Below are 25,930 nucleotides of genomic sequence, written 5' to 3'. Positions count from 1 at the left end.
AGCAATAATAAAAATTAATAAAATAAAAAATAAAAACAAGCAATAATAAAAATTAATAAAATAAAAAATAAAAACAAGCAATAATAAAAATTAATAAAATAAAAAATAAAAACAAGCAATAATAAAAATTAATAAAATTAAATAAAAACAAGCAATAATAAAAATTAAAAAAATTAAATAAAAACAAGCAATAATAAAAATTAAAAAAATTAAATAAAATAAGTATTTTATATTTTAAAAAATAATTTAAAACCCCCAAAATACCAAGGCAGACCTAATGGCCACTGACTCAGCTTTCCTCTTCCTCCTCCTCCTCCTTCTGTGGCCCAATTCTGCCCTGGCCTTCAGGCACCCTTCCTCCGGCTCCTTCCTCCTCCTCCTCCTCCTCCTCTCCCCCCTCCTCCTCCTTAGGATGCCTGGTGCGGGAGGAAGGGAAGTGGGGCAAGCGCGCGCGCGGAGGGAATGGGGAAGGCGCGCGCGCGGAGGGAATGGGGAAGGCGCGCGCGCGCTGCCACTGGCCCCTACTGAGGCCTGGGCAGCGCGCAAGCCCTCCCAGTGGGGGTGCAGTGGCAGCGGCGCTTCTGCCACCAGCCCGCCGAGGAAGAGGAGGAAGGCGGAGCCGGAGGAGGAGGAGGAGGTGGGTCGGCGCCGCAGCAGCCGCATTAGCGGCAGCGGCAATGGCCGGAGCGGACCCCCCAAACCGGGAACAAGGCACGGGTGGGGGCCCAAACCGGACCGTGACCGGGAGGGGCCCCCCGAAACCGTGAATGTCACGGGGGCCGCCGGGTTATGGCAACCCTATCTAAACGCCAGGCTTCAAAACAGTTAGAAGCCACTTTATTTGGCTAGTGTGGACAACCTTCATGTCATGGGATAAAAATGTTGAAGAGTAACAGACCTAGGATAGAACTCTGAGGCGCAGCACTCAAGACTCCTTCCTATTTGAAGTGCAGCCACTGATGACAACTCTTTGAGCACAGTTTTCCAACCAATTTTGGAACCATCTGATAGTGTTTCCATCCACATTTAAACAGACTGAGCATGGGATTTTCCTCACCAATGTATCTTTTATGTGGTAGGTTGTGGGATTTTTTTTCCCAGTTGTTAGTTGGGAACCAAACATGGACACAGTTTACAAGACTGATTGCTGAGGCAAATATCTCAGAAATCTTTTTGTGAAAAGGAAAGCATACATTCCCTTTAATATCTTGTTTGACTCTTTATATGCTTGCTTACAGAGGCACAGCCACTTCTATGAAAATTTGAATTTCTGCATTATTGGATTGTTCTATAATTCTCAATTGAACAGCCAGTAAAAAATGACCTTTATTTTCAGCTGGATGTAACATAGGCCCAGTGCAAACGGGCCTTTCTGATGCCCTTGTCACGTGCTAGGGTTGCCTGGAGGGCAGAGTGCCCACATGCCCCGCAACCCTCACACGTGACGAGGACGTAACAATGGCGGCACCCTGTATACATGGGCACAGCCATTATTACATAAGCACTGCACTGCATCCCCCCTGCATCTGCACAGCGCTGTGCAATGCTTACATAATGAGTGCGCCAGTGGTGCACTTGTTACACCACCATTGCATCTTGAGAAGAACCCATTTTGCCGGTTCTTTTTCTGCCGGTGGGAAGCCATGCGGGTTTGCAGCTGCAGCTTCCCTCCGGCAGAAAAACAGGCGCTGGGAGGCCACCCTTTTTGGGTGGTCTGTACCACGCCTGAGTTTGGGCTGAGGTGTGTGTGTGTTTTAAATGTAGCTTGCAAGCTAGATATAAAATAAAATATTACAAAGAAAATAAACAAAAAGAAGCAAGGAAAAAGAGGGGGAAGGTGAAGAATACAGAGGATATCAGTGTCAGCTGGCCATATACATTAATATAAAATGACCATATTTCCAAAAACACATTTTCTAGACATTGGTGTCTATGCAATACACATTAATGAGTAGAAAAGCTCCCACTTAAGGTATGGATATAAATCATGAAATAGCCCACATTCTCAGATGTTTCAGGACAAACATGCCAGGTAGTTCACACAGACACTGAAAGGCAATACTGAGCTCATGTCTCTAGTCAGTTTATTTCCACCAGCAGTCTAGCCCTGTTTCTGTGACTTCTCTATGGAGAGATGGAACATTAATTTCTAAACTGTAGATAAATATCCTCTTGTGTGTACCTAACGGTCTGCCTGCCAGTTTCTTTCAGATACAATACAAGCCTAAGCAACCCAAAAACTGAAGAATGTTACGGTATTTGCATATCAAGACCTAATATGAAAATGAAGTTTAAAGGAGAAGAGAGTGAATCAAGGCCAACAGGTTTAGAACAGAAAGAACTATAACCTGTCCATTGTTTTAGGAAATGGTTTTATCAGCTAGCATTCTCTACTTTTCCAGGAGAAAGGCAGAAAGTGTTTATGAAGCAACTGTTGTGTAGGAGAGGCAATATGCTGGTGCTGAACATGAGTGTGCGGACTCTATTCCATAAGCCTTGCTTGTAGGCATCCCACAGGGATCTGTCTGCTTCTATGGAAAAGAGGATCCTGAACTACAGAAGCTTTTTTTTCCAATCCAGCAGAGTTTTTCTCATGATTTCATCTTTTAAAATAGTTTAAAACTAGTTTTCCTAATTCCCATGAGAATTTGAATTCTTCACAGTAGAGGGTGCTATAAACAACCCAACAATGCAGGAATTCAAATTTTAATTGAAACAGCTGTGTCTTAGTAACCAGGCCTAAAAAGTGACCATTTGAAAAATACATTTTCATTTAGGAGCAACAGTTCCCAATTGCATGTGACAGGTTTTTAATTTCCCACTTTTTAGGTGTATTTTTTGTTCCTTGATTCCTTGAACAACTGAACTCCATTAGGAAGTGATTAAGCATTTCATCTCATTACTTGTTAAATGAACATTGTACTTTTTTTTTTTTACTCTGAACTGAGGACAGCAGGCATGAGGCTCTCAGACACTTTTCTATCCAGGCACTGATCTACTTAGCTTCAGCAAAGAAGGGTGGCATTATGTGCTTTTGGATCAGAGTTGGCTCAAGACATTTGACTGTATGAGACAGAGCAAATGACACCTCCTGCTTGGTCAAAATGCATAAACGCCAAAGACAGCCATGTTATTTGGGCCTATTAAGTAGAAAATTCCACAATCAACTGTCTCCATATCAGGTCATAAAGACTCCATAACAAATTAAATAAGTAGTTTGTTGTCCTTTCATGACACTTAAAACCTGCTTTCTAAGACAACTGCCTCAAGCTAGGTAATGCATACCCTCCAGCTGTTCCAATTTGGCAGAGACTGTCCTGAATCAATCCTCTGTCATCTGACTTTTCTAGCTGCTTTTAAAGTGTCCCAGTTCTCTCTCCTCCTTCCACTTTCCCCTTTTGTCTTCAGCTTACTTCAGTTGCTGCAAGCTGAATTTAAAACGCAAAAGTAAATTTTAAATTTAAAAAAATATTGTCACTAATTTAAAGTTTATTCTTTTAAAAATTTCTTTTAAAATACATCGTACCTAATTTTCACTTAAACCACATGAAACTATGTAAATGCAAATACATTTAGGCTGTGTGTATGATACTGTAATTTAAAGGTATAATTTTAATTTTGTTAATTGTTTGCGTCACAACTATTACCATTACATTCAGTGACATATGAGAATTACGATTTATGAGTAATATTAGCACAAAAAACATTACTAAGGATTCTGTATGGAGTGGCATGGGAGAAAGTCAATGTGGGGATGACACCAGGAGTTACCACACTGGGTGATGTTAACAGAAGAAACATCCATAGCAAGTCCCAAGCCCTGCACTCCGACTGCCAGGGCTTGTACAAGATGGCTCACAAGTCACGATGTTGCAGCTGAATTCTCTGCCTTGCTCCAAATGCATGCACTCACCATCCTTTCCCTAATCCCCTCCCTTTGCTTTTGGCTTTTGGTGCACCCATGCCATTAATCTTGAGCTACGTCTCCCTGCCTGATGACCTGAAGAAGCACAGCAGATCATGAGATTTCAACCCCAAGGGTAATCCTTCCCTACAAAACTTCAATTTTTTGGACTCTAAGGGAGAGAACTTTAAGCAACAAAGTGTTGCATGATTGAGAGATCCTACATTATTCCACTTGCCTTTCCACTCACCTGTCGTTTATAAAAAGCAGGAAATTGTTAGAAAAAAACAAATAGAGTTTACATTCAAATTATATTCTGGTTTAATCTGTTAAATTTATTACATAATTTTATTTGTTTCTAGGTTTATAAATGAAAACAACAATAATGTAGTTAAGACTTCTTTCCAAAAGTACATGTACATTTTTACCTGAATACTGTAAGGCAGAGAAGAGATAAGAGGTATAGAATAAAAATATTTATTATCTAAGCAGAAGTTTATCATTTTGAAGTATACAAAAGCTGGGTTGTCTTGTCAATACCAGTAAAGGCCAAGACATACAATATTAGTTATATCTAAGCAAAAATATACCATTTTGGAATATATGGCTGGGTTCTCATCAATATAAACAAGACAACTCTATAAATGGCAGCACTGGGAGATTTCTTTCCACCTAGACTGTTAAACTGACACATAGCTTCATCCTTTTCCAAGAGATGTGCAAGTGATCCTTTTGATATCTACAGCATCTCAGGAAGATGTTTTCACTTACTCAGTGCCATAATGTGAACATCCATCCTACATACCCATGTAACATTCAGCTGTTTTAAATGCAGTTGAGCAAAGAGAGATTGCAGCCATGCTGACTGGGAGATTATGAGAATAATTTTCCCATTTCTGGAAGAGAGCTGGGACTCCACTTGCCCTTCTGCCTGATCCCTCTGTAAATGCGACTCTTGAAAGAGAGCTGTTCTGAAGGGGGTGATCAAAGCGGCACCCCTGGCACCACCAATAGTACATAATAGTCACTGTTAATGCAGTGTAAAGCCCAGTCCTTTTGTAGTCACAGGATTGGCAGGAGATGTTCCCCCTCCTGTTTGGAAATATTCATGCTGTGGAGAAAGTCAGGTATTTTAAATTAATACAAGTATGCCTAATGGACACGTAGTCCTGGCTTTTGGATACCCAGTGGAGACAAATGGACACATACAATTTAATCTGTGAGTAATGGGATTCCCACCCATTTCAATGCCTTCTGTTAGTCAAAAACAAAAACAATTCCCAAATATACATCTTTTGTGATCTCAGATCAGATGTGCTTTTAAACAATTTTTTCTAAGCTTTGATAAAAAAAATTCAGGGATTGCCCCCCCCCCCCTTTATTTTTAACTCAGATATTTTCAGATGGTGGAGAAGATATCCTAGGATATTGGTGTCTGCAACAGTATTCACTGCTTTGCATTGGCCTTTCCTTCTTAAAAAAATAATAATTTTCAGTACATGTTCATTAAACAGAGAATGTAAGGATTTAGAAAGGAATGCTATAACATCAAAAAGCTAACATGGGTTTCTAAAAAACAAGTCATGCCAGACTAATCTGATCTTTTTTTTTTTTTAGTGGGGGGGGGGGGAATAGAATGCCATGGATGTAGCATATATTGATTTCAGTAAGATCTCCCACAATATTCTGTCAACAAACTAGTCAAATATGGGCAAAACAATGCAATAGTTAGGTGGATTTGTAACTGGTTGACCAGTTGAAGCCAAAGGGGTGCTCCTTGGAGAGAAGTGACCAGTGGGATGCCACAGGGTTTTGTCCAGGGTCCAGTGCTATTCAACATCTTTATTAACAACGAGGATGACAGAATAGAGAGCATGCTTATCAAAATTGCAGATGACACCAAATTAGAGGAGTAGCTAGTACCCCAGAAGAGAGGATCAAAATTCAAAATAATCTTAATAGATTAGAAAGCTGGACCAAAACAAACAAAATGAATGTTAACAGGGAGAAATGTAAGGTACTATCACTTAAGGAGAAAAAATGAAATGTGCAGATATAGGATAGGGGACACCTGGCTTGACAACAGTACATGTGAAAGGGATCTAGGAGTCCTAGTAGATCACAAACTGAACATGAGTCAACAGTATGATGCAGCAACTAAAAAAGCCAATGCAATTCTAGGCTGCATCAATAGAAGTATAGTGTCTAGATCAAGGGAAGTAATAATGCCACTCTATTCTGCTTTGGTCAGGCCCCACCTGGAATATTGTGTCCAGTTCTGGGTACCACAATTTAAAAACGTTGAGAAGCTGGAGCATGTCCAGAGGAGGACAACCAAAATGGTGGAAGGTCTGGAAATCATGCCCTAGAAGGAGAGTCTTAGGGAGCTGGGTATGTTTAGGGGTATGTTTAGCCTGGAGAAGTGAAGGTTAAGAGGTGATATGATAGCCCTGTTTAAATATATGAAGGGATGTCATAATGAGGATGGAGCAAGCTTGTTTTCTGCTGCTCAAGACACTAGAACACAGAGCAATAGATTCAAACTACAAGAAAAGAGATTCCACCTAAACTTTAGGAGGAACTTCCTGACCGTAAGAGCTATTTGATTGTGGAACACACTGCTTTGGAGTATGGTGGAATCTCCTTCTCTGGAGGTTTCTAAACAAAGGCTGGATGGCCATCTATCAGGGGTCCTTTGATTGTTAATTCCTGCATGGCAAGGGGTTGAACTGCATGGTCCTTGAGGTCTCTTCCAACTCTATGATTCTATGATACCACAATCTGTATGTCAAGATTGTATATTGAATCATAGAATTGTAGAGTTGGAAGAAACCACAAGGTCCATCCAGTCTAATCCCCTGCCAAGTGTTACTTTGTATTGTTGTTATGTACCCTTAAGTTATTTCTGACTTATGGTGACCCCAAGGCTATCACGCATTGTTGATGGGATTTTTTAAAGATTTATTCATAGGGGAGTTGCTTTTGCCTTCCTCTCAGGCTGAGAGAGTATGGCTTGACCAAGGTCACACAACAGGTTTCCATGGCTGAGTGGGGATTTGAACCCTGGTCTCCATCACTGTAAGCCAACACTCAAACCACTACGCCATGCTGGTACTTTTGTCATCATCTGAATGCATCCCGAGGGGAGAAGTTACTTCTGGCAAAAATGTTCCCTTCAATGTTTTCCTCAGAGAAATGGAAACTACCATTCATGGAATCTGGTAAACCTTCCCTGTGGTTGTTTCACTAGGCTCCAAAGTATCTATAACGGACTCATGCTGGAGATAAGATGCATATTATGTGAACATTTTAATACAATCTCTTATAACGCCAAGTTCTTATTTTGCCAATCTATTTCCCTTTCAGATCCTGCATCTTTTGTCTTGCTTGTTTCTGGCCGTGCTCCTTTGTTTTAACATACAACCTACTGATACAGCTGTTCATACTAAGGAGAGGCAGTGCTGAAAATGACTGTATCTGTTGAATGCTAGATTGTCATGAAGCCTTGCTAGGGGGAAAATGCCAAATGTTTCTGTCTTCTATTTCCTTCTCTTTTTATTGTATATCTCTCTTTCCTTCCTTACTCTTGCCTCTTTCTCTGACTTACTTACTTTCCTCTTCTTCCACCATAGCTTTTGTGAGAGAGAATGTGTGCAGACTGCGTGCCTATGCCTGCTATGCTCAAAAGTACTATATTTTCTAAACCTGGCACAACTAATCAAAGCTAATCAAACCTTTGGTCTCACTTGTTCTGTCAATCTGATGTTCCAGTATACAAACAGAAAGAATAGTTTCTTTAAAACAGAGTATATCAGCTTATGCCCGAAATGTTCAATGTGATCTATTTCTTTTCCTTATTACTGAGCTGAAGTAATATCCGAAGACAAAGTGTGTGAGAGCAGGAGATACCGCCTTGTCCTTCAATGCCAGGTTCTTCAGCTGAGGTCTAACGGAAGGCTGTCGCTACTGAAACGGCCACTCCAAGTGGGGATGAATAGGCATTGGCTAATCCCTGCAGGCCGAGGACCAGGTAACGGCAGCCTTTTTGTAGTGCCTTGCCCACATTCTGAAAGAGAAACAGATTGATGCCATTAAAGAGCAGGAGAACATTCAGCTAAATTACTACTGAGCCACTGAAGTTTATTATAGCTGCAAGAAAGGGGTTATGAGGGGCAGTAGCTGATGGGGCAGAGGGTGGGATCACCTTCCTCAAAGCATAGGGGTCACTAGAGGCACAACCAAGAACATCCAGTACATTTGCTACCCAGCTTCCTCCCCTGCAAAGCCAAAGTACACCTTGTACTCCTCTTTGTTGATTAGAAGGAATGCTTAGGGTTAGATCAGTGTTGTCCCATCAGCCCCAAAGTTGGATCACTCCTGATATAATGGGTATTAAGTACAAGAACAGGGAGACCTGAGTTTGAAACACTGCCCCCTCACCCAGGAAGCTCAGATCTTGGGCTTGACTTTGTTGATTTACCCTGAGACTCTTGCAGGATAAGGTAGGATATAAATACTGTACACAATAAGCAGTTTTCACAGGCAACACTACCACATGGAGCTCATCTGGATGTGACTTCAGACAGCCACTTACAGCAGCTGGAAAGTTACATTTTTGGGTGACAACTCCCACACATTTAGAACATAATCCACCAGCAAGTGTTGTCTCTAGTCATACTGACAGGAGGATTCTGGGATGTGTGGTCATCAAAAGTTATTTTTTATTTATTGAAGTTATACCACACCTTTCTCTCTAGATGGGATTCAAGGTGACTTACATAACTGAAAACAAGAGTAAGCTGAAATCTTATTTTTCTAAAGTAAAAAAGAATTAAATAACATTATTATTTTAAAACCATGGTTAAAAAGATTAAAAACACATTTAGAACATAATTACCAATGAATGATTTAAAAATACAGCATACCACTTCACACACACACACATCACTGCTGTATAATTTAATTTCAAAGCCCTGACTAAATGAAAAGGTTTATGTGCCGTCAAGTCACCTCCAGCTTATGGCGATCCTATCCTAATGTTTTCTTGGCAAGATTTTTTGAGAAGCAGTTCTCCATTGCCTTCCTCTGAGGCTGTGAGAGTACTGTACTACTTGCCCAAGATAATCCAGTGGGTTTCCATGGCAGAGTGGGGGTTTAAAGCCCAGTCTCCCAGAGTCTTGGTCCACCACTCAAACCATCATACCCTCCATGTGTCCCAATTTGGCAGGCATAGTCCTGCTTAATCCTCTAATGTCCTGCTTTTAAAGTGTTCCAGTTTCTCTCTCCTCCTCCTGCTTTTTCTCCTTTTCCTCAGTTTATTCCAGTTGCTGCAAACTGAGCTCAACATACAAAAGTAGTTTCCACTCAACTCAGTGGAGAAGAGAGGAAGGAAAGCCACATCTGTCCCACTTTTCATCTGTGAAATGTTCACAGCTGATATGAAACAGAAATACACTCTTCTCTCCACATTTGCAGCTTTGACTTTTCCAGATATGATTATTCATGGATTTTATTAATAGGTTCTCTCTAGGAATATCTAGGTCCTTCAGTGCAATCCTATGATCAACTTTAACCAAAAGTCGCACTGAAGGACCTAGAGATTGCTACAGAAAACACTCCACTAGGCATTTGTAGCTCCTCCAGAGCAACTCTATAGTCAATGTCTGGCAAATGTCGACCACAGAGTTGCACTGGATGACCTAGAGATTCTTAGCAAGGTGTTTTCTCAGGTAAAAACATAGTGTTTTTGTTATTCGCGGTTTTCCCACATTCATGGGGGTCCTATGCCCCTAACCCCAGTGAATGTGGAGGGACGAGTGTAGCATTAAAAAAAAAAAGGTCACCACAAAATGATATACAGTGGTCTCTCCACATTTGCTGGGGTTAGGGTGAAGGACCGCGTAAATGTGGAACCCCCCCAAAAAAACCACTATTCTTTTCACCTGAGAACACCTCTCTAGGAATTTCCAGGTCCTCCAGTACAACTCTGTGGTCAACATCTGCCAGAGGTTGATCACAGAATCATGATGGATGACCTATAAATGCCTGGAGAGGTGGTTTCTCTAGGAACTTCTAGGTTCTCCAACACAACTCTATGGCCAACCTCTGGTAGAGTTGTGTTAGAGGATCTAGTGTTTTGTAGAGAGAACATATTAATCAAACCAGCAAATAATCAAATCTGCAAATTTATTTATTTATTTATTTATTTATTATATTTATTTGTTTCCCGTTCTTTTCCCAGGACTGGGACTCAGAGCGGCTTCACAGCATTAAAAATAGTACAATTAAAAACATTTTAAAAAGTACATTAAAAAGAAATTAAATTATTACGGAATTAAAACAGATAGTTATTAAAAGAATAAAACATATTTTAAAAAGATAAACTATATATAGAGAAAAAATTGTAGCTAATTTTTAAAATGGTCCAGTATCCCAGCCTATCCTTATAGTAATTCCTTAAATGCCTGTGTGAACAGGTAGGTCTTCACCTGCCGGTGGAAGGCCATCAAGGAGGGAGCCGTTCTGATTTCCCTGGGCAGGGAGTTCCAGAGTGTAGCAGTGATGGCGAACCTATGGCACACGTGCCAGAGGTGGCACTCAGAGCCCTCTCTGTGGGCACACATGCTGTTGCCCTAGCACAGAGTTTGCCAGAGTTTCTTACTAGAAAGCCATAGGGACGTGGCACTTTGCAATAAATAAGTGGGGTCTGAGTTGCAATTTGGGCACTTGATCTGTAAAAGGTTCACCATCACTGTAGGGGCAGCCACCGAGAAGGCCCTCTCTTGCGTCCCCACCAACCGTGTTTGTGATGGTGTTGGGACGAAGAGAAGGGTTTCTCCAGAGGATCTCAGAATCTGGGCCGGTTCATACCAGGAGAAACGGTCTGCCAAATAGTATGGACCTGAGCCATGTAGGGTTTTATAAGTAATAACCAGCACCTTTAATTGTGCCCAGAAACAAACTGGCAGCTAATGAAGCTGTTTCAACAGGGGCATTGGCAGCAGCTCTTTGGACCAGTTGAATTTTCCAAACACTTTTCAAAGGCAGCCCCATGTAGAACCCATTACAGTAGTCCAAATGTGATTTAACTAAGGCATGTACCACTGTGGCCAGTTCTGGCTTCTCAAGAAATCGGAGCAGCTGGTGCACAAGTTTTAAATGTGCGAAAGCACTCCTGGTCACAGCAGAGACCTGGGCCTCCAGGTTCAAAGCTGAGTCCAAGAGTATTCCCAAACTGCGAACCTGTGTCTTCAGGCAGAGTGTGACCCCATCTAACACAGGCTGGGTCCCTATTCCCCGATCTGCCTTCCTACTGACCAGGAGCACCTCTGTCTTGTCTGGATTAAGTTTAATTAAAACAAAAGTCAAAGCCGCAAATGTGGATGACCAATTGTATATGGGAATCAGGCCCTGTTAGGACTAATATCATAGGCTGACATCAGTGACTATCTGCCCATAGCCCAAGTTCTGCTTCTCCTTCTTTCTCTTCCTCTGCCTGTTGCCCTCTCTGAGTGAGGGAAGGTCAGCACATGAGGCCACAGCAACTAGAAGGAAAAGCTGCCTCTTCTGTTCATCTTGTCTTCTCCCTCTAGGAAGCTATGCCCACCCTGGACCCAGAGAGAAGCATGCAAGCAAATGAGAAGCAGTGGAAGCAGCTGGACAGCATGGAATTTTGCTCAGGAAGTCCCCTTTCCACCCTTGCTAAACAGTACTAGCCCTCATTGTCTTCCAAGAGGGAATTCCCATGGCTTCCATTCCTTGTGTACAGAGGGGGGACACTTAACAGATAGATCACCTCATATATTATTAGAAAGGGTGGGGAAGCTGTTTTGAATTCCATTTTGGGAGAAAGGCAGGATATTATCCAATAAACAAACAAACAAACAAACAAACAAAGCAAGCTGTGATACTTCAGATGTTGTTTAACTCCAGATCCCATCAACTCCAGCCAACATGGCCAATTATTAAGGTAGATGGGTGCTATAGTATAGCATCATGTAGAAAGTGCCAGGTTTCCTCCTGCCCATATTTTATTTTGGCAACTAAACCAAAGTATGAATAATTAAAATCACTGTATGTCCTGCTGGCTTGCAATGTCAACCCCAACCAATGTGGCCCATGATGGAGTGACAGAAGCTGTAGTTCATTTAATTCTGAAAAGCTGTTGAGTTCTCCAGTCCTGCTCATGAGAAAGATATACAGTATTGCCTTTTTGAAACCCTTAGAGTTAGATAAGATTATTCTCTTTATTTTTACAGAAAGAAACAAGCCTTACGGAGCTGAGCGAACTGAAAACAACTATGACCTGGACGTGACAGAAACAGCTCCTCTGACCCTTCCAACATGATTAATTCTGTCTTACAAAAACAATCTTACCACTGGCTCATGCAAAGCTGCTATACTCTGTACTGGAGGAATGTTTGTACTTGGAATCTAAACCATTGGAATCCAAACCATTTCCCTCAGTCTGGTGGACTATTGCCTCCATACAAAATTATGCAACAGCAACAATCTGCTTTGATTGGCTACAGGCCCATGGTCAGTGTATATTTGGGTAGAGTAGTCAGATTCAAGGACTGTAAGAACAGAAGCATTTCTCAACACAAATCCAATTTTATACTAAGGTTTACATAACACAGCACTGTTCACTGCAACATGACTGAAGCTATGAGACCAATATGTCATAGACTGAGATTTCCAAGGTGTACCACCAGCCTGAAGAGCCAGTGTGGCATGGCATATTGGTTTGAGCATTGAACTAGGACACTGGGAGACCAAGGTTCAAATCTCCACTAAGTCATGGAAACCCACTGGCTGACCTTGGGCAAGTCACACTCTCTCAGCCTCGGACAAAGGCAATGCCTCTGAATAAATCTTGCAGGGGGGAAAAACCACTATAGGGTCACCTTAAGGTCATCATAAGTTGGAAAGCAGACAACATCAACCACAACCAGCCTGAGTGGCAGCAGACTCAGTCAGGAAATACCAGGGGGATCTCAGCAGTGACAACTTCCCACTTGTTTCTCTGGAACTGGAATCCTGGAATTCCTATAGACTGCTGCCTCAGGTGTGATGGAGAACATGATCCAGTGTTGAAATGAGATTCACTTGCCAGTCCAAGTACAGTTTCCATATGTAGAATATGAAGGATACATCAGTTTAATGTTTGCTTCAGGCAGCAAAATTACTTGGGCTAACTCTGGTGTTCTCCAGTTGGGAGACTGAGTGTTATACTGACTGATACAAACCAACCAAATAGTAGGAACCATCATCATGAGTTCATAGGAATCACTCTTCAGCACAAGTCCCAAAGACCCAGTTATATAACAAGCACCACCATAACTACTTCTATAGGGATGGTGAAGTCTCAGTTGCTGGATATTTTCAAGCACTTGTTGGACAAGTTCTACCTCAGGATCTCCTGCATCAAGAAAAGTACTGGACTGGAGACTGAAAAAGACAATAACTCCCAGAATCTCTCAACCAAGATGGTCACAGTCCATGCTGGCCAGAGGATTCTTGGAGGTCCATTCCAAAAAAAGAAAACCTTTTCAAGTTTAACTATTTCAAGCTTTCAGTTAGCCTAGCTGACCTAAGGGACCATTCCAATTTTATGTTCTGAATCTTATTATTAGACCCAAATAGAGAAGAAACATTATATCAATGGTATTGACTCAGCATAATTTGTTCAGTGGTCTATTACAGGATTATTATTCCATTGTATTTGTGTATCAACAAAATTTGGCAGAACTAATATTTAATAAATCGTGGTTCATTGGGGGGGAAACCCAAGATCTCACTGTAAGGTATTCCTTAGCCAGTATCAGCTAAAATTGATTTAACAAGCTCCTATACCATTATAAATACTCAAGAGCATATCCTATACAAAAATTTCAAGAAAGGGTATGTTTTTTTGGTTGTTGTGTACTATGTGCTTCTGTTGTTATGTGCTTTGAAGGTGATTACAAAGGACTTCCAGAGGTTTGCTTTCCTCTGAAGTAGAGAAAGTGTGACTTGCCCAAGGTCACCCAGTGTGTTTCATGGCTGATCAGGCATTTGAACCATGGTCTTCCAACATTCAAACCACTACACCATACTGGCTCTCCAAGGGAGTATATTAAAAATAGAAAAACAAATCTGCAAGTATCCGAAAAAGTGAATAAGTGTTTGCATTTTCTTAAAAATTTCTTTAGACTGAAGAAGCCTGGAATAGAGAAGGATGAAGTCTGGAATCAGCTGATCTCTCTCCAACAGGCAGAGGTTGTGTCTGTCAAAGGCATCTTTGTGTCTCCTTCTACTTGACCTCAAGAACATGGCTTTACATTCTTGGCAGTGACTGTGCTGCATGAAACTCTCAGAACAATGCAGCCTGCAAGGACCAAAGTACGCTACTTCCCAACACAAATAAACAACATGCCTCCTCCCTTTGCTCTCACTTCCTGTACAAAGTACAGGAATATTTGCGAGATGGGATATGAGTCTCTCTGAAAGAGAGCTGTAGCAAAACATGAGGAAAACAGATTATGGCCAGCAAACACTTGCTTGTCAGGAGGATCACAGGACTGCTGTAAAATGTTGGGTTGAGAGGTGTGTGTGCTGTATTTTTAATCCTTACAGTGCTTTGAATGTGTTTTTTGGTGGGCTTTTGAATGTTTTTAACTTACATATTACATACTATTATAGCTATATTTTCTTTTAACATATTATAAGCCACCTTGAAATAAATGAAATATCATACACACTAATACATATATACAACAGGGATGAGGTTTGTACTGCAACTCCCAGTAATAAATATTAACATGAAGATTTCAAGTAATCTTTTAAATACAGAACATTTTAAAACAAACACAGTCCTTGTTTGCTGCTCAGTTAATCTCTGGCATGCCTCATTACAGATATAACAACAACAACAACAACAACAACATTTATTTATAACATCCTTTTCACCAAAAGGTGGAGCACCTGACATATATAATCAAAGACAACACAATAAAGCAAACACTATCATATACTCAAAATAAAATCCCCACCATCCCCCCGGTTGGTAGTCATCTCAGCAGCCTTAGGCATACTCAGCAGCTAAAACCAGACAATTAAAGAATTAAATATTCTCAGATGCACTATTTGGAAGCATGTATCATTGAGTTCAGGGAGGCTTACTTACAGTTATACACACAGATATACTTAGCATTGTCTATGTTTGCTAGAACAGATGGGAATTGCAGTTGCAACAGCCTCTGCATGTCTCCCACCCTTGCTATATGCTTACATAGGATTAAAAAAGGTAATGTTTTCCCCTTGGAAAGGTTTGTCTAGTTGTGACTGACTGTAAGGGGTAGCGCTCATCTCTCTTACTAAGCCGAAGAGCCAGTGTTAACACATATGACTCCATGGCCATGTGGTCAGCATGACTTCACAGAATGCTGTTACCTTCCCACCCAAGTGGTACCTAGCTGGGACTAATGATGGGAACTCATTCTGTCATGCAGTGCTTAGGTCTCAAACTGCTGACCTTGCAATCGTCAGAGTCAGTGTCTTAACTGCTGAGCCCCACAGTTTACTTTTACCTTTACATAGGGTAGAGCCTGCTAAACTCATCAGGGCAGACCTGTCATAGAACTAAATGACTAAAGAGCAACGTTAAATAGCAGATGTATGTGTATATGTGTCTTCCTTCACCTGTCACCTTATGGTGACCCCATGAATTTAATAAGGTTTTTGTAGGCAAGGAATACTGAAAGTAGGGTTGCCATACGTCCAGACCTCCAAACCGGTAAAAATGTAGGACAAAATTTTCAAATGTAGGACACATTTTTTGTGTGTCCTACATTTGAATAGGAGCCTTGCTGAGGGGAGGCTTTCCCTTGCCGCCTGGGCCCCGGGCCTCGCTGCGATCGTGGCGGGGAGCGGAGCCCAAGCGACGAGGGAAAGCCTCCCTCAGCTTGCCATATCCTGCACGGGGGCGGGGGCAAACCGGGGCGGGACCGTGCGGACCCACCCCAAACGGGAAAGTCCCGCCCCTAGGAGGGATATGGCAAGCCTACCTGAAAGAGATGTTCTGCCAGTTCCTTTCTCTGAAATATAAGCTACAGCGCTTGGTATTTGTTGGCACTAACACGGGCTGACTCTGCTTAGCTTCCAAGGTCTAACAGGGTCTATAGTTAATAATAATTTCAGTGAGTTTCCACAGGACCTGAAGCAATGATATTACAACCTTTTGTCCTTTCATCCTTGTGTTCCCCAGTACCACCACATACACACACACACACACACACACACACTGCCATGCTCAGTACCAGTCCTTACCATCAACACTTTTCTTTGCCAACATTTTCCCAACTATTATCCCCAGTCTATAGCTATGGGACTTTGAATCCAACAATAACTGGGTGGTCACAAGTTCATGACCTCTAATTTAGGCTGCTTAGGTGAGTGTAGAAAAAAAATGAAGGTAGAAGACTCTAGTCTCTCATTGCTAACAGAAGCAGTTATCTTGCGTTATCCAAGTATCCATTCTGTCCGGCATCTGATTCCTCTAGAACAGGACTGAGGGATATCTTATTCCACCTGATGTTTTGGACCACAGTTCCCATAAGCCCATAATACTGGCCATGCTGGGTGGGGCTGAAGGAGTTGCTGACCAAAACATTGAATGGACTGTGTTTTCCCATGCCTGCTCTGAAATGACCAGAACTACTGTCAGTCTGACACTGAACTTGCCCTAGTTCATTTTGACATACAGAGGTTAGACTAGCCTATTCCAACCTGGTGCCCTGTACAGTGGATCCTTGTTATATGCTGGGGTTTGGTTCCAAGATCCCCCGTGTATAACAAAATCAGTGTATGCTCAAGTCCCATTAAGTATAATGACATAGCAAAATGGTGTCCCTAATAAAAAATGGAACATCAAGGTAAATTTATACTTTTTTGGAACATTTTCAAACCGTGTATGCTTGAATCTGTGTATAAAAAATCCGTGTATAAGAAGGGCCGACTGTATTGGGTTACAATTCCTATCAGCCTGAGCCACCATAGCAATAGAAATAGCATTTACAGTTCCATGTTGCTTATAAGTGAACTTAGCACTCTCTAAGTGGTTTACAGTCTGTAAACCAATTGTCCCCAACAAGCTGGGTACTCCTTTTACCGACCTGTGAAAGGATAGAAAGCTGAGTTAGCCCTGAGGCCCTAGGATCGACTCACAACCTTGTGGTGCAGTACTGGCATTTAACCACTGTGCCACCAGGGCTCCCATAGGAATGGGGAGATAGGACATATAGCTCTACACCTGGCAGATGTTGGCTTGGGGGAGAGTGAGCTGGACGACAACTGGGCAGATCACTACTTCTCAGTGTCACCTGTTTCATAAGGTTGTTCTTGCCAGGAGAAAATGGGCTGGAGAACCATATTCTTCCCTTGCAGGAAAGGGAGGAACACAAATATAAGTATGGATAAGTATCCCTGTCTTTCTTGGCTGACCGTCCAGGGTGGTAATGCTGTAACATTACTGTTACAACGTATAATCAATGCATCATTCAGGGAGGGAAAATTTCCATCAAGTCTAAAACTAGCAACGTTTAAACCGTGGCTTAAGAAACCCTCCTTGGACCCCCTGGTAAGGAATAACTACAGACCGGTCTCATTGTTGCCGTTTCTAGGTAAGGTGATTGAGCAAGCAGTCGCCGTCCAACTCCAAGCAGTCTTGGATGAAACCGATTATCTGGACCCATTTCAAACTGGCTTTAGAGTGGGTTATGGAGTTGAGACTGCCATGGTCGCCTTAGTCGATGATCTCCGTCTGGGCATTGACAGGGGAAGTGTGACCCTGTTGGTGCTTTTGGACATCTCAGTGGCTTTCGATACCATTGACCATGGTATCCTTCTGGAATGCCTGAGAGAGCTGGGCATCGGGGGCACTGCGCTCCAGTGGTTCCGTTCCTACCTCTCGGGCAGATTCCAGATGGTACAGTTGGGGGACACTTGCTCCTCTAAGAGGGAACTGACATCTGGTGTCCCTCAGGGAGCTATTTTGTCCCCCACTTTGTTTAACATTTACATGAAACCGCTGGGAGAAATCATCCGGAGAAATCATCACACTCCCCCTGAAGGACAAAATTCACAGTTTAGGAGTACTTCTGGACTCGTCTCTGCAGTTGACATCTCAAGTAGATGTGACGGTCAGAAATGCTTGCTATCAACTTCGGTTGATACGCCAACTGCAGCCCTTTCTGGGCCAAAGGGACCTTGAAACTGTGGTACATGATCTGGTAACCTCTCGATTAGATTTCTGTAATGCGCTCTACATGGGGCTACCCTTGTACCAAGTTCGGAAGCTTCAGTTAGTACAAAATATGGCAGCCAGATTGGTCGCTGGTGCGTCCAGGTTTGACCATATAACACCTATCTTGAAAGATCTTCACTGGCTGCCCATTTGCTTCCGAGCGCAATACAAGGTGTTGGTCACTACCTATAAAGCCCTACATGGCTTGGGCCCGAGTTACTTGAGGGACCGCATCTCCCCATATGATGTGCCCCGCACACTCAGAACATCTGGGAAGAACTTACTGGTAATTCCACTTTCCAGATATATTGCCACATTCCAGATAGCCTTTTCAGTGGTGGCCCCACAGATGTGGAATGATCTACCCGAGGAGCTCCATCTGACAACCCCCCTTAGAAACATTCAAAAAGAGGCTTAAAGCTCTTCTTTTTTGTCAAGCCTTCCCCCCTGAAGAATGAAGTTATCTACCCTGTTGCTATCGATTCCCTGCTTACCCTTGAAGGTGAATGATTGTACTTAGAGTTCTGTAATTGTATGGTTTTATTATGGGATTTTATCCTTTTATGAAATGCCTGTATGGTTGTAATTGTCTGTACACTGCTTTGATCTTTGGAAAAGCGGTATATAAATAAAATTTATTATTATTATTATTATTATTATTATTAAGAGCAGGAATACTATTTTCAGTGGAAACTCTAACAATATACCAGCAGCAAAGTGTTCATGCTCAATTGCTTTCCTGGCCAGGTGTGAGCAGGGGGACCAGACAGCCTCCTTTTCCAGGACATGTCCTACATTTCAACCTTCTGTCCAGGAGGAATTTCAAAGCATCCTTCATTTTGAGCATGACTAAGAAGCATGCATTTACATATATATTAGTGTTTTCAGCTTTTAATTTGTAATGTCCTACATTTTTCTTAATGTCCAACGTTTTGCAGTGCCTTGTCCCCTTTTGCAACTATGACATCTGGTCATCCTGGGTGTGAGATGCATGTGGCAGTGACTCTCCTGCATTGCAATTACTAACTTTTTCACCATTGACTACATTGGTGAGGGCTGATGGGAGTTGCAGTCCAGTAACATCTAGAGGGCGATCATTCTCCCACTCTTCTTTCAGGATTAATGCAGAATCTGATCTGAAAAGGAATGCTATTATATTTTCTCTTTGTCCCTGTTGTGAGGCAGGTGGGTAGGTCGCACTTCTTGCTAATTGGGAATGTTGTCAAAATAAGGCTGCCAAGTGAAATGCAGCTCAAAGAGATGTAAGGCTTCTGTCACATGGATAAAACCCTGGAGTCTTTTTCAGACTGAAATGACAGATCTTGCTTTTGATCTACTCGAACATTAGCTTTTCTCAGCACCAGTTTCTTCTAAACAGGCAAGAAAAAAAAGGAGGTGGGTAAGAATCTGGTTTTCTTTTTTGCTGGATTTAACTAATTATTTGGGTTTTTTTTAAGACAAATCTGTTTCTGTACAAGAATAGCTTTCTGCTTTATAAATTACCCAGAAGATAACCATATAAACCAATAAATCAAACGACATTGCTATTTTGCAGTTATTCTTTTATCAGTATTTGTGGGTCTAGGATGCTTTGCTTAGTTATACTATATACAGCATGATTAAAAAAAAAAAAGTCAGGTCCCCCTCTGTTAGGTGGTTACAATCAAAACTGACACCAGGGTGGGGGGATAAAACAGGGTGAAAAGAAAAATAGTTTGGCTTTGCAAGAGACAAATATCAAATATTTATTTTTATATGTATTTTTTTTTATTGAAAGCTGAACATGGTTGAGTTGGAGAAGCAGTCATATACAAGGAAACAAGAGGGATAAAGAGCAGAACTTGGGCAAGCTCCTTGTGGGAGATTACAGTTCCCAGAATCCTTCTGGCAATTTTTCATATGATAAAGCAATCTGCAACCTTTATAGATGTGGCTGTCTTCTTTGAAGGATACCATCATGTTTAGCAGCCATCCAAAGCAGTGTTGTAAACTGCCACCTTGGAGACAGCTCACTTTTATTTTGAGCAACTGGAGAAGGCAGAAGCTGAAACATTATGGTAATTCATTTAGAAAGTCTTGTTAGTTAATCACTCATAGATAGTCAGAAACAGATAGATAGATGGTTCCAAGCCTGAAGGATATACTTTGCCTTTCTTTTCTTTCTTTCTTTCTTTCTTTCTTTCTTTCTTTCTTTTGCCACAACCCAAAGAATTATCCACTGAAGCAAGATGTGAAATTCTGACTTAGGGTAGCCCAGCTAAATCTATTTGTTCAGCCTCATGATGCCACAGGATGATAGGTGTACACAAGTACAAAAGGTTCATGTTACTGCAGATCAGGGATTCTAATTCTGACCTAAAAGTTATTGTTATACAACTGGGAATTGGAGAACCTTGCTGTAAACCTGCCAGAGACCTATCAGTAGGTCCATTGTGTGATCAGAGAGGCAGTTTCACATAAAAAAGGGAGAAGGTACAGCAAGAAGAGGCAAGAGATCTTCTGGAGTGTCCTGAGAGGTGAGAAAGCAGCCCTATGCAAGGAAACAATGACAAAAACTAGGAAACACAGAACAACGCTTAGAAACTTCCGTTTTGGAGGACTACATCATAGCATGTCCTTTGAGACTTTAGAGCCATTTCATTCTATCCTTATCTAGTAGCCTTTTTAGGTAGTGAGTCAGCTGCATCAGGTGTCAGGTGCTAGGAGCAATGAACTCCAGCAAAGTGTGGGGAGGATGGAAGCATATGCCATACAGCACGCTCTTTACCTTCTATGCCAGCCTGCTGCCCTCCCCTTGCCAGTGCTGAAGCTGTAAGTCTTTGTTTGTGTACATGGCATGAGAGGACATGCTGTCTTGTCCTTTGCAACAGGTAGCAAACCATTGAGAACTGGCCCTGATTCAAGATAATACACTTAATTTTTATATCCAACAAAAATGTGCAGTGCCTTTGTTTGGGGGTTTTGATAGACGTTTCTCTTGCTTTCTTTCTTTTCTTTTAGATTCATATTCCACTTTTCTTCCATGAAATGAGATTTAGGGATTTATCAGATACTTCTCCCTCTTGATACTTTAAATAGCGTTACTGTTTGCCAACTAAGAGCTATTAGTGCACTGATGATTGAAAAAACAAATTAGTTGTGACAATGTTTGGGGGCCTATGACTAGGGATTTACAGAGCCCTTTTTGATCAATGTCTGAGTCAGAGATTAAGTCAATCTTTTTCTAATCAAAACTTAAAAGAATTGAAAGAGTGAGCTTTTTGAAAATCCACATTTCTACAACAAGCTACGGCACTAGAGAATGTTCAAGCAGAATGGCACTGTGTGACATCCATCCGGCTGGATTTTAACTGGAGCATCACAACAAATTATGGCTGTTTTTCACTGAGTCAGCACTTCTAGCAGGCTTTGCTCTCTTTGTACTTAATAGCCACCACATTTTTCAGATTTGGAACTAAGCCTTATCTTTTTTGTGATTTGGACAAGGCAGCCCTAAAACAATTGCACTGTACTTGATTTAGTCACAGCAGGTTGTCATGTGTAAAGTACTTGGCAGGCTTTCTTATTCATTCTCAGAGATAGCTTGCAAAGTGATCATCATGATTTGTATATAGATAAAGGAAAGTTGGAGCAAAATATAGGAGTCTTGTAGCACCTTCAAGACTAATTTATTTATTTTAGCATGAGTTTATTTCTGGGCAAATGCAGTTATTTGTATTTTTCAGTTAAATAAGAGAGCTGTGGAAAACAAAACCTTCTCCCTCCAATCATCTAGTGAAATAAAAGTAAATTTTAATAGGAATCATTGCCATTAACTTGACACAATTTAAAAGAGTAGCATGTTATTATTCACTGCTGTTTCTGCTTTTTAAAAACCCCAGCAATCTAGTTTCTGTTGACATGTTTTACATGACCCAGCAGTGGCATTAAATTTGTGTGTGTGTTTGTGTGTGTTACTCATTGTTTTTGTTACTTTTAGTTCCTTTTGGGGGAAGGAGGGAATCAAAAATTAGTAAATGCCCATAAAAAAAAACTTCAAAATGTCCACTTAAGTATAATTGTCCCTCAATATTTATGTGTTTGGGTGTGTGGGTTTTTTGCCACAGTTAAACAGTCAAGAGTCAGAAATTCTAGGTGATGTTTTACAAATCACCTAAAGTAATATGAGTTAATCCAAATTTATCTTCTGCCTACCCCTTTCTCTGGGGCCAGATGATGATTTTTAATGCCAGTTTAATTATTCCTCGACATACTTGACCACGCTTTTATACTAAGCACACAAACGCAAGACTACTTAGCATGCATTCATTACTACCTCTTAATACATTTGAATTATCCTTTGAGCTGGAGTATTTAATGGCATTTTCCTTGGCTCAGCCTCTCAAACCCTTTCATGAATAAAACAAGAGTTCTTTCTCATCAAAGTCTGTTTCCAAGCAAAATCCACAGAATTTATCACTTAAACATTTGAAACAGCTTGGTGGGAGGGGGGCTTTTCCTTGCATGAATCTGCTCATTTGTTAAGATCACCTCAAATGCCCTGGTCTACTATCCCTGGCCTCCCCCAAGAGGAGAAAGCAATCAAAGACAGGGCCTTTTCAGTCATAGGCATTTATCACATGGGGTGAATCCTGTGCAGAAACTGGATTTAAACTGGGGGAGGGGGCAACAAAAGCGGGTAGTTTTTCAGATGACATTCAGGGTTAACCTGAACAGAAAGTAGAAAAAACGTGCAAAAGCAGGTTGTTTTTCAGATGACATTAGCGTTAATAGAATTAACCCAACATTAACCCAAATGGAAACTGGACAAAACCCACTCCTTTTTACTTTCAGAAACTCCCGAAAGTAAAAAGGGGTGGGTTTTGTCTACTTTCTGTTTGGGTTAATGTCACATTAACTCCATCGTGTGTGGAAAACTACCCACTTTTGCATTTTTTTTCCTGGTTTTTAAATCCCGTTTCTGCAAGATTTTTGCAGTTTGCCCCCGTGTGATAAACTCCTTAGTAACCGGTTTGTGAAATTCCTTCACTAGCAAGATTTCTGTTGAGTATCAAGAGATTTTTAAAAAATGGCCAGCCAGCCTGTGCCAAAAAACAAAAACTTGGGATAGTGAATATTTAACTTGCATTGCTTAATTCAGGTAAGGAATATTATTTGGCCAACTCTTTTTTAAAAAAACTGTGATTGTGTTATGTTGAGGGAAGGGGATTTCATGCACATTTTGAAAACTACTCCCCATGACCGATTTGCCATAGGGTCGCCATAAGTCAGAACTGACTTGAAGGCACAAAACACACACCCATGGAAAATGAAGTAGGGTCAGCTTTTATTACTTGGATGATAAACCACCAATGAATACCAGGTGCTGTAGGCTATATTTTAGAGGAAGGAACTGGCAAAATCATCTCTGAGTATTCCTTGCCTAAGAAAACCCCATGAAATTCATGGAGCCTCCATAAGTCGACAGGCTACTTGAAAGCACACACATATACATGTAGGGGCATCACTAGCGGGATTGGGGGGGGCCTTTGGACCACACTAGGTGACACCCAGGAAGGTGACACCACTGCTCTCCAAACATCTCCTTTTGGCAGAAATGGGCTTTGGCATTTGCTTGCACCCCTTTGAAGAGATGGTGTGAGTGGGATGAGGCTCAATGGCAGGAGAAAGAAGAAGCTCCAAACACACACACAATTTTAATTAAAAATAATTTAATTATATATCACATCTTGCTGAATTTTCACTTCAACCACATGAAACTATGTGCATATAAATACATTTAGGCTGTGCGTGTGATGTAAAGGTATACCTTTACCATTGCTAATTGCTTATGTCACAATTATTACCATTACATTCAGTGATATATGGGAATTACTAGTTAGGAGTAACATTAGTATAAAAAGCATTACTAAGGATTCTGTATGGTGTGGTATGGGAGGAGGCAGATGGCAGGGGCACACCATGAGTTACTGCACTGGGTGATAACCTTAGTGTGCTGCTGCATACACATATTTATTTTTAAGATCTGATCACAGAATCCTAGAGTTGAAAGAGACCTCAAGGGCCATCCAGTCCAGCCCCATTCTGCCATGCAGGAACTCACAATCAAAGCATCCCCAACAGATGGCCATCCAGCCTCTGCTTAAAGACCTCCAAGGAAGGAGACTCCGCCATTCTCTGAGGGAGTGTGCTCCACTGTCGAACAGCTCTTACTGTCAAGAGGTTCCTCCTAATGATCCTTGATTTTTCACTAAGAATATTTTCAAACCTAATTCCATGTAAAATTCTCAGACTGTGCCCTTGGTGCAAAGCTAATGGAATCAACCCCTTTATAAAGAACGCCAGAAAGGGCCTGGGCACCTCCCAGGAAAGCTCTGGGAAGGCTTCTTTCCTTCCTCAAAGGGCACTTTCAAAGGAAGGCAATGCTCCAAGTGTGAGCCAGTGTAGCCCAGTGCTTTGACTCTCGAGTTTGATTCCCAGCTCAGCCACGAAACCCACTGGGTGACCTTGGGCAAGTCACTCTCTCTCAGCCTCAGGGGAAGGCCATGGCAAACCTCCTCTGCACAAAGCTTGCCAAGAAAACCCCAGGATAGCTTCATCTTAGGGGTGCCATAAGTCGGAAACAACAACAATCTAGTAAGGAGGAAGGAAGAGGCTGCCAGCCAAGGTCTCCTGCCTGCCCTGAGCCCCCCGAGGATGAGGCCAGCCCTTCCCAAGCCTTGTTCCTCCAGAGCCCCATCCAAGGTGGCTAACAGCCAAGAGTTCTAGCAACTCCTGGAGGACCTACATTTGGGAAGCACTGAAGTACCGGAGGTGAAGGCAAGGCCCTTGGGAAGCTTGAGGGGCCCAGTCCTGACCAGCCAACTCCCCAGCCTCCCCCCCTTCTGTGTCTTCAAGAGAGGAGGCATCTGCCTTGTCTCAATGGGCTCCCTCTGAAGCCACAACAAACAAGTCCCAGAGCTCCCTAGCATTGAACCAAGGCAGTTCAAGTGGTGGGGATGCAGCCCAGATGTCCTCACTGCGAAGGAGGACAAGGCATCTCAAAATGGGATGCATCTGATGGACCTGAGGAAGTAGGCTAAAGCCTAGGAAATGGAGGACGTGTCCGGAGGGGGGAGAAAGAGGGCACCTGGTCTCACAGAGAGAGAGAGAGAGAGCCCTACCTTGCCGTATTTCCTGAGCTTCCTCCTGCGCTTCTTGCCCTTGCGCTCTGGCTCTGGAGGCCTGGGGAGCTGGGCCCCTTCTTCTTGACCCAAAGCCCCCTTCTGGGAGGCCCCCAAGGCCCTGGCCTGGCCTGGCTCTTTGCCCTCTCCGCCTCCCTCCCTCTCCAGGATGGGCAGCTGGTCCTCTGCCCGGGAGCAGGAGCAGGAGCAGGAGCAGGGGGCCCTCAGCTTCCCGGCCAGGGGCATGGCTCCCTTTGGAGAGGGAAGCCCCTTCTTCAGCCCCTTCCCTCCCAGCCCAACAGCTGGAGCCCAGGAGATGGCTGGGAAAGCAACAGTAGGGCCAGCGAAGACTAGGCTGCTTGCTTGCCTGCCTGCCTTCCTCCAGCGGCCCCTCAGCCCTTGGCAAAGGCCAGCCCTGGCCCTCCTCCTCCTCCTCCCCTTCCTGCCCAGTTGCAAGCTTTGCCCACAATTCAGGCCCAGAGAGGAAAGGCTGCTTCCCGCCGGAGACCCAGTAAAAAAAACCAAGGACAGGACAGTCCTCGCCCAGAGAGACTCATTGGAGAATACTGGCCCCTTCTT

At 42.3% G+C, this 25,930-nt stretch overlaps 1 protein-coding gene across 2 annotated transcripts; it reads right to left on the bottom strand.

The window, feature by feature from the left end:
* Positions 1-3,582: 3,582 nt before the first annotated feature.
* On the bottom strand, positions 3,583-25,718 carry CUNH1orf115 (chromosome unknown C1orf115 homolog). 2 transcript variants are annotated; one of them, XR_016281691.1, is made up of 3 exons: positions 25,352-25,718; positions 7,766-7,970; positions 3,583-5,015 (listed from the first exon to the last, which is right to left on the bottom strand). XR_016281691.1 is itself a non-coding variant. In XM_089529359.1 (3 exons), exons 1-2 carry the CDS (start codon positions 25,595-25,597, stop codon positions 7,851-7,853), a joined length of 366 nt encoding a protein of 121 aa, XP_089385485.1. In that variant the 5' UTR covers positions 25,598-25,718; the 3' UTR covers positions 3,583-5,015; positions 7,814-7,850. The 2 variants fall into 2 exon arrangements, 1 of the variants encoding a protein (XP_089385485.1); XM_089529359.1 differs by having other exon boundaries at positions 7,814-7,970.
* Positions 25,719-25,930: the final 212 nt, after the last annotated feature.

The sequence above is a fragment of the Sceloporus occidentalis genome, unplaced genomic scaffold (genome assembly GCF_023333645.1).
Source record: "Sceloporus occidentalis isolate IW3139 unplaced genomic scaffold, rSceOcc1.0.p SCAF_6, whole genome shotgun sequence".
In the NCBI taxonomy this organism is placed as follows: domain Eukaryota; kingdom Metazoa; phylum Chordata; class Lepidosauria; order Squamata; family Phrynosomatidae; genus Sceloporus; species Sceloporus occidentalis.
The sequence above is the reverse complement of the archived record's forward strand: the minus strand, read 5'-3'. Positions and strand labels throughout refer to the sequence as shown.